Source organism: Chelon labrosus (genome assembly GCF_963514085.1).
Source record: "Chelon labrosus genome assembly, chromosome: 3".
In the NCBI taxonomy this organism is placed as follows: domain Eukaryota; kingdom Metazoa; phylum Chordata; class Actinopteri; order Mugiliformes; family Mugilidae; genus Chelon; species Chelon labrosus.
Genome location: NC_140339.1, coordinates 20,857,371 through 20,875,158, shown reverse-complemented (window position 1 = coordinate 20,875,158; position 17,788 = coordinate 20,857,371). Strand labels below are relative to the sequence as shown.

Here is a 17,788-nt window from a genome sequence, read left to right as displayed (position 1 = left end):
GTCAACAAACATGGCATGTCCCGCATAATAATCCTTCGTATTGCCGGTAGATTTATTAGCTCATCAGGAGAAGGTAGGGTTAGGTGACCTTTTGACTTGTGAAAGGTCACTTGGTCATATCCTCATTGAATTTAAACCCGGCTGAGATCCAGCGGGAGCATGGCCACATCCAAAGGTGGTCTGGTGGATCTGTTTGCCGCCCAGGTCCTTGCGGTTTGCAGACACCTCAGCCGACCAAAAAATTTGTGAACAGGTGGACTATATTTATTGAAAATGCGTAAACTCCATATGTGCCAATAAAACAGCTTGTTTTGTGGAGCAGCTGTGTGAGGATATTTGCTGTTACCCACACTGGAGCCCTTTACAAATTCTCCACACCCAGTACTATGATAACCCCAGTTGGTCCTAGTGCTTGGCACTGCTTTGTAAATGTGAGGGGTTACTTTTTTGAACGAATGGTTTGATGTATCATTGCGTCTATAAAGCTTTACCATGGACCGGTGCAGACTTTGAACGTAGACGTAGACTCACACATGGTTCCAATCACAGGCTACATGGAAACTATAAATTGGCCTTTATCCAGTTAGGTTATCCGGATGCAGATTACATGCTAATACCTGGTATAAATCACGTGATGGGATCACTAAAGTCAGGAGGACAATCCACTTGGGAAACGTGAATGTTGGCTCTGTTGAAATTTTCATGACTTTCAACAGTTGCCTCTCTGTATCTGTAGGAGTCGTGTGCTGATGGGTGTCACACACCTTTCATTCTATTGTATTAGAGCTGTCAAATTAGGTCCACATCTGGATTGTGCAAACAGAAAATAGATGGTCACTTGGTCATAGAACATTTACATAGATTGCCAATGTAGCATTTTTGGTAATGTAGTCGTTACCCTCCATTCAGATGTTCCCAGAGGACACAAAGGCTGAGTTGCTGCCTCTAGGTTTTACAAAGATTAGGTTATACTACACTGGATGAAACTTTAATGATCCCTCTGGGGATATTAGGTCACAGTAGCAGAGAAAATTATATAGTTAATATCAGGACAAATAGAGATAACTGAGGACAGTATGTATGACAGCCAAATGTAGTGAAAATAATGAAACTAATCAATACCAACACAACATCTGACCATGTTTTCACAAAACACTGACCGGCCCTGAGATTGGATCTGTCAGTGTGGGACACTGGTTGTGATGTCAGTCTTCCACAAAAAAAGACAAGATGAAAAACATCCCACTTATTCTGTTCCTCGCACATGTTTCCTCTGCAGTACATCACTTATCCACATCCATTTTCCCTGCTTATAGAAAAAGGCAACAAACTGGTCCATTCATCTTTATTACATTACAAACACCACGCATTCCTCATCTGTCTCCCTTACATTTATTATATTCTTCCACGTGCCACACACCACCCACGAAGAATTTGTGCCTGAAATGTCAAGTTTGTGTGAGGAGGGGAAAAAACAGACAATATAGACAATTTGTGTTTGTGTGTGGATTTGTCCGCTTTTGTCGAGGGAACAAGCACAATCTGTAAAACAATATGCATGCTCACAAGGAGGAGAGAAAGAGGATACCCTTTCTAAATGAAAGAAGACTCATTGTGCAAATTAGACATCAAATATTGGGACAGAGAACAGGAAGAAATGGAAGATTGTGAGCAAACTATATAAATGTGTAAATATAGCAAATAAATATATATATACCAAAGTTTCATGGAAAAGAAAATTTCAAGAGGAAGAAATGTAGTTTTATTTGCATTCTCTTTGCAGTAGACAACAAGCTAATGCTACTCATGCAGAGCCAGGAAGCCCTAGACGCTCACTATGCAGGTCGTGTAGCGTCCTGCACATGCAAGGACTCTGTCTCCCCACCGTATCGATGCAGACGATAGTGTTTACAGCTTTGATTAAGGATGAGATGCAACAGCTGTTTTGGCGGCCATGAAAAGAGAATAAACAACATGAGACTGAAATGTAGTGGAAATGGGAATCAGGTAAACTTGTGTTGTCTCCTAATTTGATAACAGACACATTCATTTGAGGTCATCATGCATCTACATCTGTCTGTGTCTGTCTTGCTTGCCAGCCACTTACTGCTGTGGCTTTGTGCTTGGCAAAGGTATGAATGAAATCCATCTACTGTATATACAGTATTACATCTGATAATGTGATATTGATGCACTGTATTCACGTATTCTATTCAGTATAATAAGTACAATATGTTTTGTTTATTCCTCATTCTATTCTGTATAAGTAGCTCTTCTGACAGATGAAGCAAACTGTTTTAATGGAGGCCAGATTGTAGTGGGAGCACTGCAGGTAAAATGCTTTGCACAGCTCACAGATCAGGTAGGGGGGAATCTTTGTTTGGATCCAGGGAGATGAGGACTGTCTCTGCTGTCACGACTAAACATACAGTATACGAATACAAAATACCCATAATGACGGCTGTTAGCTACACATGCTTACTCTTATCATGTTCCTATTTTTATGTTGTGGGTTAAGGACCTTCTTCAAAGGTCGCACAGTGATGGTAATGAGGGTGACACGTGCTGGCTTTTCTTTCTCTCCGTCCAGATTAATTCTGCCAGTCCCAGGGATCGAACTTTCCAGTCACGAGCTTCTCTAACCTTTCAGTAACCACAGCACCCTTAATTAGTCCTAAAGGATATCCAGCCAAGGCGAGCGGTTTTTGAGCAGTTCATACTAATCTATGCGGGCATGTGGCTTGTTATTTCACATCCTGTTTCTCTCGGAGAGATAAACAATTACAACCAGACACACTCAAGCAAGCTCAACACGCAGGTTCACGGTAAATTAGGACAGCTAATCTAACCATTGTTGAAGTCACAGCCACACATACAGTAAAACACACACACAGCACACACACACACAGGAACACACCATACTGTATAAACCTGTTTTCAATTAGCTGCTTGAAGGACACAGTGAGGGCAAAGAGGCAATATTAGATTTGTCAGAGACATAAAGAGTGAGGGACAGATCCATCACCACCATTTATCCACCACCATAAACAGTTAACACGCGTATGTGTCGTTTTTTTGTACAAATGATTGCCTGTCTCTGAACTCTGCCTCTGAAGCTTGGACCTCTGAGATACACTCACCAACATCTTGATCAGTTAATAGATCCAATCAACACTCTAAAGTATACTACAATGTTGGTCAGATGTGCACAATGCTGTACCGTTATAACGTAGATAACAGACCTCCAAATTCCATTGAAATCTCACATATATCCTCAAATGTATTACAGTCTGAGTCCCAACTGAGACACCCCTACAAACTGCACTCAGTTATAAAACTAAAGGGCTTATCATTTGCATAATGAACTAAAATGAATGCCATATGGCTGTATCCCTCCATCAACCAGTCAAGTTTGCATCTACAGAAAATTCAGACTCATTAGTAAAGTTTAACAAGTGGATGTGACGTCAGAGCACTTGTATATAAAATGGCATCACTTATCCTTGCCGTAGCCTAGCATTAACATAGCACTGACTTTTGCCCGCTAAATTAAATCAGCTCATGCTTTAGTCAAGGCGATGTTTATGCCAAATTTAAGAAAGTCCCTCAAGGCGTTCCTGAAATTTCATGTTTATAAGAACGGGCCGGATGAAAACAGCCTCCAGCTTTGGCTGCTGCCAGCAAGGATGCATAAAAAATCTGCGTTAATGAGGAATTTAATACAATAAAATTTAGAATCAATTTGAAAATATCTGTGGCTGCCCACGCTATGATAATAATGATGATAAGTCTTCCTTGTTGTAATTGAATTAGTGTTCCCATTTGTCCAAGATTTTCTGTGAGACCAAAAAAAATAAAAAAAATAAATATATCCTAATAAATATAAAAGGTTGTCACTTCTTGCTGAAACAGCAAGACTTTAATGTCGGCAACACTGGCAGACAGGCGGTTTCTCTTCTCTGTCTACCTCTGGGTCCTCTCTCTTTCAGCCATTTCTCTTTGTGCTACCACTTACTAGTGACCTAACTGGTGACTTTAATTATTCATTGTATAAATAATCCATATAAAATAATCTATTCTACACATGGAAATCCCACGAAGCCCGATGATTCCTGCTGCAGCATTTCAACTTGAACCCATCTCGTGTTTTGTTTGGTCTCTCTTCTATTTGCTGAAGAGCGTGAACATGTTGGAACAGATTCCTCATTTGGCCTGCATTTAATCATCTGCCATTGTAAGACCCTCTGGAAGATTGAGATGTTCTTCCATCATCTGTTTTGTGCTTTAAGCAGCAGAACAACTTTGCAATAAAATCTAATGCTCTGACCAAATAAGAGATGGAGCATAAAGGTTGCTAGATATCGGAGCATATATGCAGATGGTGTCTCAGAATGATCATCGTCATCAGATGCTGATGACAAAATACCAGATGCAGCCGCAGGGTGTTTCTTATCTCATGTTCTAAAACCTCTCTTCATCCTTTGACACTCTAATCTCTCTTCGTTTGCTCATCATGACTTCCAATTTCCATTTTTTGATCATCTCTCCACTCTCTCCACTCAGCCCTTCCTCTCTCTCTCTCTCTCTCTCTCTCTCTCTCTCTCTCTCTCTCTCTCTCTCTATCAGGGGTGAGTCTAAACGAGGGTGATTTATTACTGTAGCTGGTTTCTCCTTTGCTGCTGAAACACCATTACTGTCAAAGTCACCGCAGTAACACTCAATATTTTACAGTTTCCAACACAGAGGGTAACGACAATACTGTATACAGAATTACATCATGTTAAGAAATGCGCGCGCACAAAAACACATCAGGACGTCACATCGATGACCAAAAAACACATAGAGTTTTAGCATCTCACCAGAAAACATCTGCGAGGGGATGATGATCACAAGAAATCAGAGTAACACTATGAGCCAATACACTTTTTAGGCTTTTAAAAGTAATCTTTTCCTGTGTTTCTATAGCAGGGAACAGTAATTCATTTAGTCTGGAAAGTGGCAATGACTGGGAGATGGCTGTACTGGAGATAGTTAGTGAGAAGAAAGCTGGCTACATCCTCTAAACAATGGCAGGAAACATAAAAAAGCGATCTTGTTTTAACGGAATCGTTATTATTGTAATAAAATCATGCATCAGAAGAAACAAAAGAAAAATGATGTATGAAGCTGAAAAAACTAAGTCATTTATTCTTAAATTATTTATTAAGTGATAAACTAAAATTTGGCAAAAAGAAAAATGCACTCTCAGATTTGAACACGTTTCTTGTAATTTCCCCAAAACACAGACAAGAATACGCAAAGGCCCCTCAGCCTAATTTCTGTCTGACCGGTCGGACAAGATAACGAAACGGTTCGAGAGACTGTACAAAGCAATTTCCAACTGTGAATCCATGTCTCTTCATCTGACTCAAGTCATGGGCTGAATAAAAATATACAGACAGATAGGGAAACAGTAAGACAGAAGAGTGTGTATGTACCAGACAAGAGTGTGAGAAATGATAATGGAGAAGGAAACTTGGCATAAGAAATAAATGTGTGTGAATGAGAGCGCAAGAATGAAGGGGTACTGGGGGTGTGTGACATAGGGTCCCTAGAGTCCTAATTATCACTGTATGAATTATTACATCTGTAAGACACGTTCATACACACACACACACACACACGCACATACAGACACCTCTGGATCTCCCCTGGAGTCTCAGCTCTCCTGCCTCCCTCCATACACCTCGTCACCTCAGGCAATTTCTCCCTCATACCATCCTCCTCTCTTCTCTACTCACACTAGCTCTCTTCCTGTCTCCTTCTAAAACATTTTCTTTAATCTCCAGTTTGCATTTGAGTCACTTTTAAGGTTTGGTTCATGCTAACTGGATGCTTGATGTCAAGTTTCAATACAACAGAAGAGGATATATCGATTCCTTGTTAATAAGTGGTGGTCATCAGAAAACGCAGGAATTGGAAGCTCATCAAAAACTAGTATTTTTAGTTAGTCACTCTAACAACAACCTGAGAACCCAACAGCTATCATCTGGTGACCACCGATGTTTTCAGGGTCTTCTGGTGTAGCCAGTGGATATCTGTGTGTCTGTGCTATATTGTCAATATTGTGAATGGGGGCAAAACTTACAATTAACGTCTCAGTGCACCTCCTCTGGGTTTTTCCAATTTTAGATCAGTTACTTAGAGCTGAAAAAGCTATTTGGATCAATGGTTAAATGTACTCAAGGGAACACCCAGTTGTCTTTGTTTAACTTTGTTTTGTTTTTAGGATATCTTGTCAGTAAATGATGATTACACTGAAGTGAAGTGAAAAAAATGAAATGTTGTGCTTCCTGTCTTGACTGAGAGAGTCGTATAAGGAGGTGTATTTATCTGTACACTGGTGGCGTGTTACCAGTTTGTATAGGTTCATATAGGAACAGAATACATTTTGTTTCTGTTTCCATGGTAATATTTTTTCCTTGTGGGAAAAGTAGCTCAGAATGAATGCAACACACATGCATACACACACAGGTACACACACACACACACACGCATACACACACATCGATGTATCTGCAGATATCATACCTGATACGGATAGAGTGTAACTCCTCCATTAGTTCGGTTCAGGTGCTGATGTGCCTGCAGAGCTGCTGTACTCAGTACCGATCCACTCCCGTTATTACTGCTGTTACCACCATTGTTGCTGGGGCTGCTTACTCCAGTCACTGGTTGCTGTTGGGCACTAGTTGCTTTTCCTGAACTGGGGGACCCGTTTCTTCTGTCCACCCCACCTCCAAGACCCAAGGAGCTAGGCTTAGACCCCAGCCTGTGTCCTGCACCTTGAGGCTGTGGGTTTGTGGGAGCACAGCAGGATGTTTGTCCCACTGAGGGACTCCCATGGCTGGGGGTGGATGATCCATGGCTCGGGCTGGGTGTTGGAGTCTGGCTAGGGCTTGGAGATGGGGACTGGGAGGATGGGTGAGGAGGGTGTGAAACAGCTGAGGAGGAGGAAGGAAGAAAAGGAGGAGGCCAATCTCGTGACACAGAACCTCCTAATGTTCCAGAAGCTCCCATCGGACCCGGAGGTCCTTGAGATCCATATCGTCCAATCAGGGCCGGAGGGGAAGAGGTGGGAGACAAATCCCACTGGTCAAGAGTCAGGACCATCCGCACAGCCTCCTGCTTGAGTTGAGTGAGGTGAGTGGAGCAGACATCACAGCGACTGTCACGCTCGTTCCACGCTCGCCGAGAACTGTTGGGCACCTGAAGCTTATCGTGTAGAAGGAGCGAGAATGAGGGATCCTGGAAGGAGAGAAAGAGAAACAACAAGCTAGGATTTAGACTGGTGACCGAAGGAATAAGAGAAATTAGAGGTGTTTTGAACAAGTCCTGTCTATGAATATTTATAGAAACACCAAGAAACAGCCATTTCGCCTGAGGGAAGGTTAGTAGCAAGACAGACATTGCTAAAAACACACACACAAAAATGCACGTATATACCCTAGCAGACTAGAGGGTACAAGTATGACAGAAGCTGGCAGCAAGGAGAAGGAATAAACACAGGCGACCTTCTACTCTTTCTCCTTTTTCTGTCCCGTCTTTTCCTTCTTTTAAAAAATAATTCCACAGTGTATTGTGTGTTGAGTGCATGATTACACTTTGCAAGATTTTGCCCTAACACTAAAAATATACTTCTCACCACAAGAGGTTAATTACTTGACTATCAAACTGTAGCAATGAGGAATTGGTTAATTTCCTATAAAGACCCAGCAGAAACCAGTTGATGAAGAGGGAACAGCACAGTAAAGGTGACGCAAACTATGTCTTATTTAGTCTTGTCATAGAAAGTCCAAAAATATTTAATATAACACATTAAATTGCACTGAGGTCAATTTAATGTCAATGTAATGTTTAAGATCATTTAAGGTAACGGCAGCTGAAAACATATTAAATGCTAGTACTGTACACATATTGGAAGATTAGTACAAACAAAGGGACATCACTGTGGTTTCAGTAATCGTCTTTGCACAGGTTAAATAACCAGAATATAATACTACAGAGGTTGGCTCAGGTGAAAGTGTTTTACATACAGATAGAATGCATCCACCTAAACTAAACTACATAAAATGGGACATCAAAGATCTGTCTTGACTTCAGCCAAACCTGTAATCAATCAAAAAAAGCTGAGGTTTATAATCAATGAGAAAGACGAGACAAGTAACATATCTGTGAAATATCTAAGATGCTGCACTATTTACAGGTCAGCAATCAAACTGAATCAAATCTATGGCATTCGTCAAGTTCATATTGCCCTCTTGAATGACTCATCAGAGGTTTGTTCGAGTAGAAGCCATTGTTCGTGTGTTATTATAACGATTGTGATTGTGTTTAAACATCGACATCAGAACTGAGTGAAAGTGTTAGAAGTCAGATACTTTCTCTAGTGCAAATCACTGTTCTACTGAAGGTTTTTACAATAACCCTAAAAAACTATGAAACCTGGATCAGTTGTATCCAAAGCATGAATAGGCAGACCAAAACCAAACCACCTGTCTGAAAAAGACTGTCTTGTGGTGGTCTCAGAAGATGAGAAATTTCACTAAAAATGTCGCTTATATTGACATTTATAACAGAAAATGTACTTAAACTGAAGTTTAAGTATCTTCAACAGTGGTCTCAGACTGTTGGGGACCTATCCATTTATGTAATGCATTCCCTAATCTTTACCCTGACTCTAATCTACTTGTACGCTTTATTCGAAAACCCAGTCGTAACAGGTTTTGACCTTCAAAAACGTGTTGCCTCCACACACACACCTACAGTGGTACAGTGTTTCTCCAAAACAAAGTAGTCTTAACACCTCATACAAATCTTCCACTGAGGAAGTATTATTAGAAATGGACAGTTTTTCGTAGCATTGCTTAAGGATATATTAACTCTGTGCATTCAACCAACTGTTGAACTTACAGCATGGTCACAGATATGTGTCTGTAATGGGGACAACTATCAATCTTTACAAGGAATCAATACATAGTTTCGGTAAGTTAACCTGAAGAAGATATTACATAGGACCAATTTCAGCAATATAAGCATTATAGAAAGAGTTTAGGTATTGCACAAAACACAAACTCTCTGTTTGTCTTTTTGGTTAGAATACCAAAAAGACAAATTAAGACAAAGGTGGATTTATACCTGTGCGTGAAGGGTTTCACCATATCTGTGGTGGTTACGTTTGTACGCTTCAGAGTTACTATTTACTAGCTCTAGTCTCTGTCAGTGTTTGTCATTTCATGTAAGCATGTTTGTGAGCAATTATAATGTGGTTTCTTGTGTGCGGAGATCAGGATATTTGTCCAGTTTGTTGCCTATATGTATAGATATTTGTGCATGTACAGGTGTGTGTTGTGTGTGTATGTGTTTTTTCCAGACTAATTGGAACCACTTGCGCAGAGCAAAGCCACTCTAAATCTCCTGCCACGACTCTCCGATATAAATATCAGAGTTAACAAGCAAAAGACACACACACATACACATACTGTCTAAATCCCATTTGACCTCAGTGAAATGCAATGTATTTGTTTCTCATTTTATCACGTTATCTGACAAAGTTCATTACATAGAATATTTTTTTTTCCCCTCATAAATTCAGGCTTCGCTCAGGGCCCTTGGAGCTGATTGTGGGATTAAACCAATTAAAAGTGCCGTTGTGAGCTTCTTGTTAGCTTAACTGTAGGCGTGGTGTTAGCAAGTGTCTGTGGACCTCTGTAATTCAAGAAAACATCTGTGGTAGGTGGTGCCAGTGCACTGAATACGCTCTCACCCATCACTGCTCAGGCAATAGTCAAAGACAGAGTGTAAGATTAAATGTTAAAAAAATCCTACTGTGTTATTTTAACTTGGGTGAGTCTGTGAAGACAATAAAGAAGAAATGAAAGCACCCCTTTCTGTTATTTTATACTCTTCTGTCTCTTTTCGAGCCATAATCCATTACATTCGACATCTTCTCCTGGTAAAGATTCTACATTTGCGGCCGTTTTACTAACCCAAGACATGTTCTCAGTAATGTATGAGCAAACACGTCAACAGTTGTTTAACAGACTTCTATCTGAATATCTCAGTACATCATGGCAAGAAAGAAGCTGTACGGTATTAATCAAAGTGATGAGCTGGCACTCTTGGCCTGCTGATGTTTAATCAATACGGAGAGTTATGGAGATGCAGAATGTACTGTATGTATGGACGTGCGTGTCCGATCAATAGATGATGGACATCTCTTTAGACAACGTTAACGCAAAGAGACAGATGATTGGCAGAGGAGATAGAAAAACCACATGATTTATCAACAGAGAGTTTTTATGCAGGCACACTGTAAATACACACCGGCACCCTTTAGAGGAGTTTCTCTTGCTACCAGGTATTCAAAGCTGTGTTAATATTGAAAAAAAAAAAAAACTCTCCCTAACTGTCAATTGTCTGGATTTCTGTGTGTGTGTGTGGTCAGCCCCTCTGGTGGCCCATATTCTAATAATGGAATAGGAGCCTGTTAGCAAGAAGGAGAAAGTAAATGTCACGCACTGTCTGCCACACACAAACAGGCTTCTCTCAATAACAAGCCTGTTGCCTTTCCTCAATCAATACACAGTGTGCGTGTGCACACAAGGCAACATTTCATCTAATAGTAAAATGCTCCCTCTCAATGTGAGAGCTGCCTGCTTGGCTATGTCAACAAACCACAAGACCACAAGATACACACACACACACATACACACATACAAGGCAGGGGCTCAAACCTTGGCGGGCATTTGCGGGTTTTTATGGATAAAGAGTACCTTGTTACTTGTGCAAACTAAGTAGCATAATGAACAGAGCGTGGTGTTAAACGTATACAGAGACATGTGTAGCAGTGCAAGTGAGATGTCACTTGCACACTCCAGGCTGCATAAAATAAGCTACTGGCTGGGAAAAAAGAAAGCTGAGGCGAAGGAGGATAATTTATTTAACTGATTTTATTTCTCTGTATGTTAAGTCAAAAGACTTTAAATGGATTTCGGCTGAGGGAAGGAGCAGTAATGATAGAAGCAGTAATGATCACAACACTTTAATGTGCTCCTAATGCGATGTGTTCTGGCTGCACATTACACTCTGCTCATCAAAGCTTCTTTAAACTAACATGTCTTCCTCCTCTCCCTGCGTGACTAACGGTGCCTGTTTCTTTTTATTTCTGAGACTTACACTAAAAGCATTTATTTTAGATGCTAGAAAAATGCTCTACTATCATTACAGATATATGAAAAAAAATATATAATGCCGTGTCAACTACTGGGCTGGGCTACTCAGTAATGAAAAGGGCAGGCTCTTAAAAATAAAAACTTGGCTTGGGTTGTCTACCACGGGCTAAACACAACATCCCACAGTCTAAGAAAGCTCAGTGTAGCTACCTTTATAGTTCACACGCGGATAGACATTTCTTGTTGTCTTTGTAGGGAGGATTTGTGCATTAAAGGCTCTCTTTTCAATCTTCACAGGACGCTGACTAGTCTGTGCCTCTGCGGATCAGCCACATGCTCATAGTTTGAAGCCTGGCGAGATGGAGTGTTGCATGATCTCTGGATATCACAAGCATCACAAGGACCCACCTTCCTTGCAAGGTAGAGAACACGTTCGACCAAATGAAAAAATAAATAGAGGAACTGGCAGGGGACACAAGATACAAAGCACACAAATCAGGGCAGACAGAATCAAACAGGAACCTGAGCGTGTCTGCAGATTTAAAGAAAAGCAGTGTATTAAGTCATATTTAGGGAAATTACTTTCAGAGAAGAGATGCATGCTGGAGAGGTGGATGGCGCTGCAGAAGTATTTTTCAGGGATGTTATTATTCCACTGTATATTGTTTTTCTGTTTCACCCTGTGAGCTGAGTTACTAATGTAGTGGCAACTTTCTTGTCATTACATGTATTTGGAATCACTGCAGGTGAGCAGTGTCTCATTTGACTGTTCATGTCAGTTATCATTAAATATGTTTGTGGCAATTAAAATAAACCACTGTGAACACAGTGTGAGGCAATTTTCACCAATGCCAAGAAACAGCCCAGCCTTTCCTGTTTGGGTAGAATTGGAAAAGTTTCATCTTTGCCAACAATCTGTGAAGAGGGAACATTTAATCTCTCTTGGCTTCTTTTGACCCCTCTGTTTTGCCCTGTCACACGCACTCACACACATAGCAGACAGGCAGCGACTGTAGCGACTAAAGCTACAATAAAATGGACATGGTGTATGGTCCTTGAGATGAGGGTCGTGTTGTTCCAAATTAGCTGAGATTTGAGGAGCTGCCAAACTGCCTGAATGAAAAAAGACAAAGAGAGCTGCGATCTTGAAGAGGAGAGAGGGGAGGAGGTGGGAAATGGAGAGAAACACTGGCCATGGACGCTGCTTACACACACACGCGCACAAACACGCATGCACGCACACACTAAGCTTTTTTCCGTTTCTAGCTCATCTTTCAGTAGAGCAGCATAACTTTGAGTTTGTTTACATCCTCCCATCCACACACACACACACACTTTCTCATTAGTGTGGTATTATGTTGGCAGACAAGCTACAAGTTCAGTCCAGGGAAAATCCTTTAAAGAGTTCAATGTGAAAATCTAACTGTAAGCTAATTTATTTCCCATAAATGTCAACAATTTTACAGTATCGCATTACCGCATTAGAGTTATTGTTCCATTTCACAAGACTGTGGTTAGATGTGTCTTCTTGTGATGTTATATTTCCTGCTCTGCTCCCTTCCCCTCTTTGTTCCGTCACATCTATCCATCTTTTCACCTCTGAGTTCATCGGTATTCTGTGAGTGACTCAATCAGTCTCAGCTCCGCAGATAGTATATGTGTGTGTGATTCATTTCCTCCTGTAGGGGCAGACAAACATAGCCCCTGCTCTACACTGCAAGGATGGAGTGACGGAAAGAGAGAAAGCAGAGACACATTAGAGCAAACTGAACAGTAACCTCTGTGACTCTTAGTGGCTGACAAACAGTCTGTGCAGCAATGACTGCGTGAGTGTGTGTTGGTGTATGGGTGCAGACTAGACACAGAGGGATGCCATGACTGAGATTTGATGAGAAAAGACAGCTCGGCCCTGTGCACCTAATAGATTTTTTTTGTGTGTGTCTGTATGTGTGTGAGTGCCCAGGAAGTAAAGGATTCAGGAGAAGGGGCTGTCAAACACTACAAGACACTTCCCCTTTTATAAGCACACAGGCATATAAATGGAAAAAACACACTCTGTCCATCAATGACTGAGTATAAGACAACATTTTGTCCCACCTCCCATTACTGTGTTCCTATTTTGTCATACACCATTTTCTCTTCTGCTATATTTAGCAGCAGTTCATTGCATCACGCTTAAAACTGAGAACACAGGAGAGGACGGATGATCAGAGAGAAAAAGAACATGACAGAAAACTGTGTTCTTTAATGTTGGGCTGTGTAATCAGTTCCACATGAGTGACGAAGGAAGATAAACCTTTCCTCCAACCCCCATACTCATTTACCTCCCCTCATCTTTCACCTCACTTAATTTCTCCACTATTTGCTCCTGCACATGCTCTATAATACATACGTGCACAGGCACTTCCCAGCAGGTCTAGGATCAGTGAATTCATGCATAAGTGATGCAGGTGGTCTCTTGCACCTGCTATAGCAACACACAGGCACACACCAAAAATGTAAACTAGGAAAAACAAAGAGCGGATAGGAAGCCAGAGGAAAACACTATAAATTTCAACTATGTTGGTGGTCCATGATCCTGTACATTGGTCTCATGATGTAGAATGATGTGTGTGTGTGTGTGTGTGTGTGTGTGTGTGTGTGAGTGATTGAGTCCGGTGTCTGTGCAGCGGCAAGGTCAATAACACAGAGATAATAAATGACATCACAGACATCAAACACTTGGATGGGCACATATATAAAGGACAAGTGTTACACTGACTGAGGTCAAGCACAGGTCTCTCTCACCATCTCTCCAAAACACACTGTTGTCTTCTCTGAGATCTACATGCCAGAGGTGCACATTATGTGCTCCCTTCAAACACACACGCAATATGAAAATGTTTGGTACAGGGACATTTTATATACTTGGAATGAGGCCTTTCTCCAAATATTTCTGGTTGAGACACGTGGAATATATTGAGATTGGACATGTATACAGCACCTTTGGAATATGCACCTCAATTGGTATTTCAGTCATAGTTTGCTACTGATGGCCTCTCGCCTGTTTACGGGCAGCTCTGTGCATGCCACACAAATCAGTATAATAATAATATATTATACCATTATCACATAATTGTTATACAGGCGAGGGAAGTCAGGGTGAAAGGAAGGAGGGACGCAAAGCAGGAAATTCCTGCAGAGATGGTGTCATGCTGATAAAGGCAGCACGTTTAGAGAATCGATCACATAAATGATGCAGCATAGCCAGACCAAAAGGCTGAATACGCTGCCAAAGTAACTGAATAACTTGATGTTTAAAAGCTGTCACAAACAAAGAATAGTGTTTCTGTGGCACACTGCAAAAACTGTTTTTAATACCATGTTTTGTGGAAGTCTAGACATTGAGTAAACCAACCTCCTGTTTTCCCTCCCTGAATTTTCTTCTTGTGTTTCCTCTCAATGACAAATAACTAAAGGAACCCAGTGGGTTTCCTTCCTCACGCATATATATTACCTGCACCCTCCCCTTCTCCTCTCTTTGGACTCTGCAGTATGTCTCCTTTAATCACCTTTTTAATTGGTCATTTGCTCACATGATACAATAACGGGTGTAGGCGTTGCATTGGTTAGGACACAACTGTAACCTTCTATACACACACACTCACACACATATTTGCACATAAAGTCACTTATGCATACATTAAAATGAACACACACACACACAATTCTGTGTGTCTGCACTCATCCACGTTCCCTTGTTGACATGCTATATTAATAACAAAGAGAAATGCATTACAATCTTTGCGTTGCTATGGAAATTCAAACCTTAATTAGCATAAACAACAAACTAGAGAGATGGGGTATAAATTACCTCTATCTTTCACAAGACTTGTGTGAATAATTATATATGAATATTTGTGCTGCATGTGTATGGATTGTACAGAGGTGGGCGAGTTGGTGAGGCTTAATTCTATCTGTAATGATATACAGTAGGTGTCACATGTGATGACACACACGCACACTTAAATTGATCTCTCCCTGTGATGATCTTTCTCTCAGGACTATAGTTCACACTGATCACTCTTTCGTATTCCCCTCAATAAAAATCAATTGTCATTTTCAGTCAGATTGGCACAGCAGGTAATTATGCAGCATGTTAGTCTGAAAGAGCTGCCATAAAACACAGCAGTAAAAAAAAAAAAAAGCACTTTGATATGCACCAGACCAAACTGATCATGCAATCAACCATGCGCGTTTTTTCCATTTTAAGTATAAATTCAGTAAAAATGTGTGAACATAAATGACCATGTGCATTCATGCCTTTCCCGTCTCATGCCCTTGAATTAAAAGGCCTCCAACATTTGCCAATGGTAGTCCTTAACCTCAGGACCCTGGGATGGGTTCAGTCAAACATGACGAGATAGTGGTTTCATAAGCTTTAATGTGTTGGGCTTCATAGATGTTAGTCTACTTTGAAATCTTTCTTCTTTGAAAGGTTGTGGGCAAACGACTGTCACGGAGCAGGGTCAGTGTGAAGGTCTTTAAGAGAGGCCTTCAGAGACTCTTTGAAGCACTCCCTCAGACCATGTTGATGACGTGCTTTGGTCTGCAGCCCGCCGGAGGCTACACTCATGCAGCCGCTGTTTGGGATTGACAACCATAATAAATCGTTTGTGTCAACATTGCCGTGGTTTCGCTTAGGTTAAGTGCTCATCGGGCATTTTGCTCCACAAAGTTGTGGAGTTGCTTGACCAGATAGCATAGATGTGTGTGTAGTGGGATGTGAAACCCAATCAAAGAGGGTACAAAATACTGTAAACAGTTGCCTTTGTCTCTCTCTCTCTCTCTCTCTCTCTGTCTGTGCAAACATTACATATGCTTGAGTAAATTTGTGCGCATTTTATTTTTGCCTTATCTATATTTAAGTTTGTGTGTCCTCCCCACTCCTTGCTGTCCTCGCCGTGTGGTAAAAGCTGCCCTCCATCAACAGCCTGAGCTACGAATCTTGTCCCAGCTTGTGCATAGTTAAGTCTACAGACCAGCCCCCTGCCATAGTGTAAATGAGCTAGCTGGCTGGAAGAGAGCCTGGTTTTTACTATCTGGCCATCTACATCAGCGCCCAGTGCTATAAATGAAATAGTTGTTTAAATTACTGCCCCTGTTTTTATGTGAAAGTTGCTTGCTGGTGCCTGTTTTTAAATTATCTGGCTTTCCGTGGCGGTGCCCGACTGTAAATGAACTGCATATAAACTCTGTTGCCTGTTTTTAAATTAGTGCACCATCTGCAACAGAGCTGCACTGTAAATTAGGCATTCGCTTCCAAAGCTATATGTGAGAATAATCTAATTCTGTGTGTTAGCGAGCCGCCAATTAGCAAGTTGCCTACTCTTGAATAAATGAGGGACTTGGCTTCATTTCTAGATAATTTAAGAGAGAATGTAGTTGATGTCAATACCTGATTTCACATGGGACATTTGCAGGAGGTCCAGGTGGCCCAGGGGTGTAATTCCATAACAACACCCTCTACTCACCGTAAAAAAAAAAAAAAATACAATTCATCTGTTTCATCCACCATGGATAAAAGAGAGAGGAGAGGATGGCAATGGTCTAATTATAATTATACAAAGGATAATGTTTTGGCAGCTACCCAGGATGGGTGGTCATCTATAATGAGTCTGAATACTGTACGAAATTCCCTTGATGTCACAAGGTAAAAGGCCTGTCCATTCAGATCAGGGCCTAAGACTAAAATGCCAGGTGCTTGTTATTGACAGTGAAAATAGTCAGTCTGTGTTAGTATGATGCTCCATATCTGAATCAAAGGGATCCACCCTTCAAGCAGTGTTAGTGGTGCCTGAATCACACTGAACTGTAAGGCAAAGTTACATTCACTGTCCATCCCATACTTTATTTTCTCTCTCCTGTCTCTGTCCTCCCAAGGGATGGGGTCACACCTCTACTGGACCTACAGTAAAAATGTCCCTGATTGTATGATTCTCTCTTACAACTGCTTATCCCCCAGTTTGTTCTCCACCTACTTCTTATCTATCTGTCCCAAGCACTCCATCCTACCATTTCTTTCTTTTCTTATCCTTCACCCCCTCTCTCAGGTTCCTTCTCTTCTCACTCTCTCTTTCCCTCTCTCCCCCTCTCTCTCTCTGACAGTGATAAATTGCCTGTTGGGCCGGGTAATCCATCTTTCCGTATCCCACACCTGAATACACACTCTGCAACACCCTCTCACTCCTCCTCTGCTCCCCTCTTTTCCTTCTCTTCTTCACACCCATGCGGTCTTCCCTCCACTATCCTTCCATCCCAAGGTTAGTGAGGCTCGCTGGGGAGGAGCTGAAGGGAACTATCTGCCTGACAACTCCCGCTTATACATGTGCGCACACACACTGGGAAGCAGGTGAACTGTATGTGCACAGAAGCACTATGAGTACCCTTACACAGACAGACACAGAAAATAAAATATACAAACTTAGTGCCCCGGTGCATGTCAGAGGTTTTCTCATGAGTCAAAAACTATTATATGTTTAGCTGTCAATCATGAACGACGAGAGAAACACTACAGACACCTACACTATTCAGTA

At 41.3% G+C, this 17,788-nt stretch overlaps 1 protein-coding gene across 1 annotated transcript in view; it reads right to left on the bottom strand.

The window, feature by feature from the left end:
• kif26ba (kinesin family member 26Ba) overlaps positions 1 to 17,788 on the bottom strand; it is an 82,676-nt gene that overhangs the window by 51,046 nt on the left and 13,842 nt on the right. Inside the window, exon 3 of the mRNA XM_084541011.1 lies at positions 6,571 to 7,287. Within this exon, the coding sequence (XP_084397137.1) occupies positions 6,571 to 7,287 (717 nt within the window). The remainder of the gene's footprint in view (positions 1 to 6,570; positions 7,288 to 17,788) is intronic.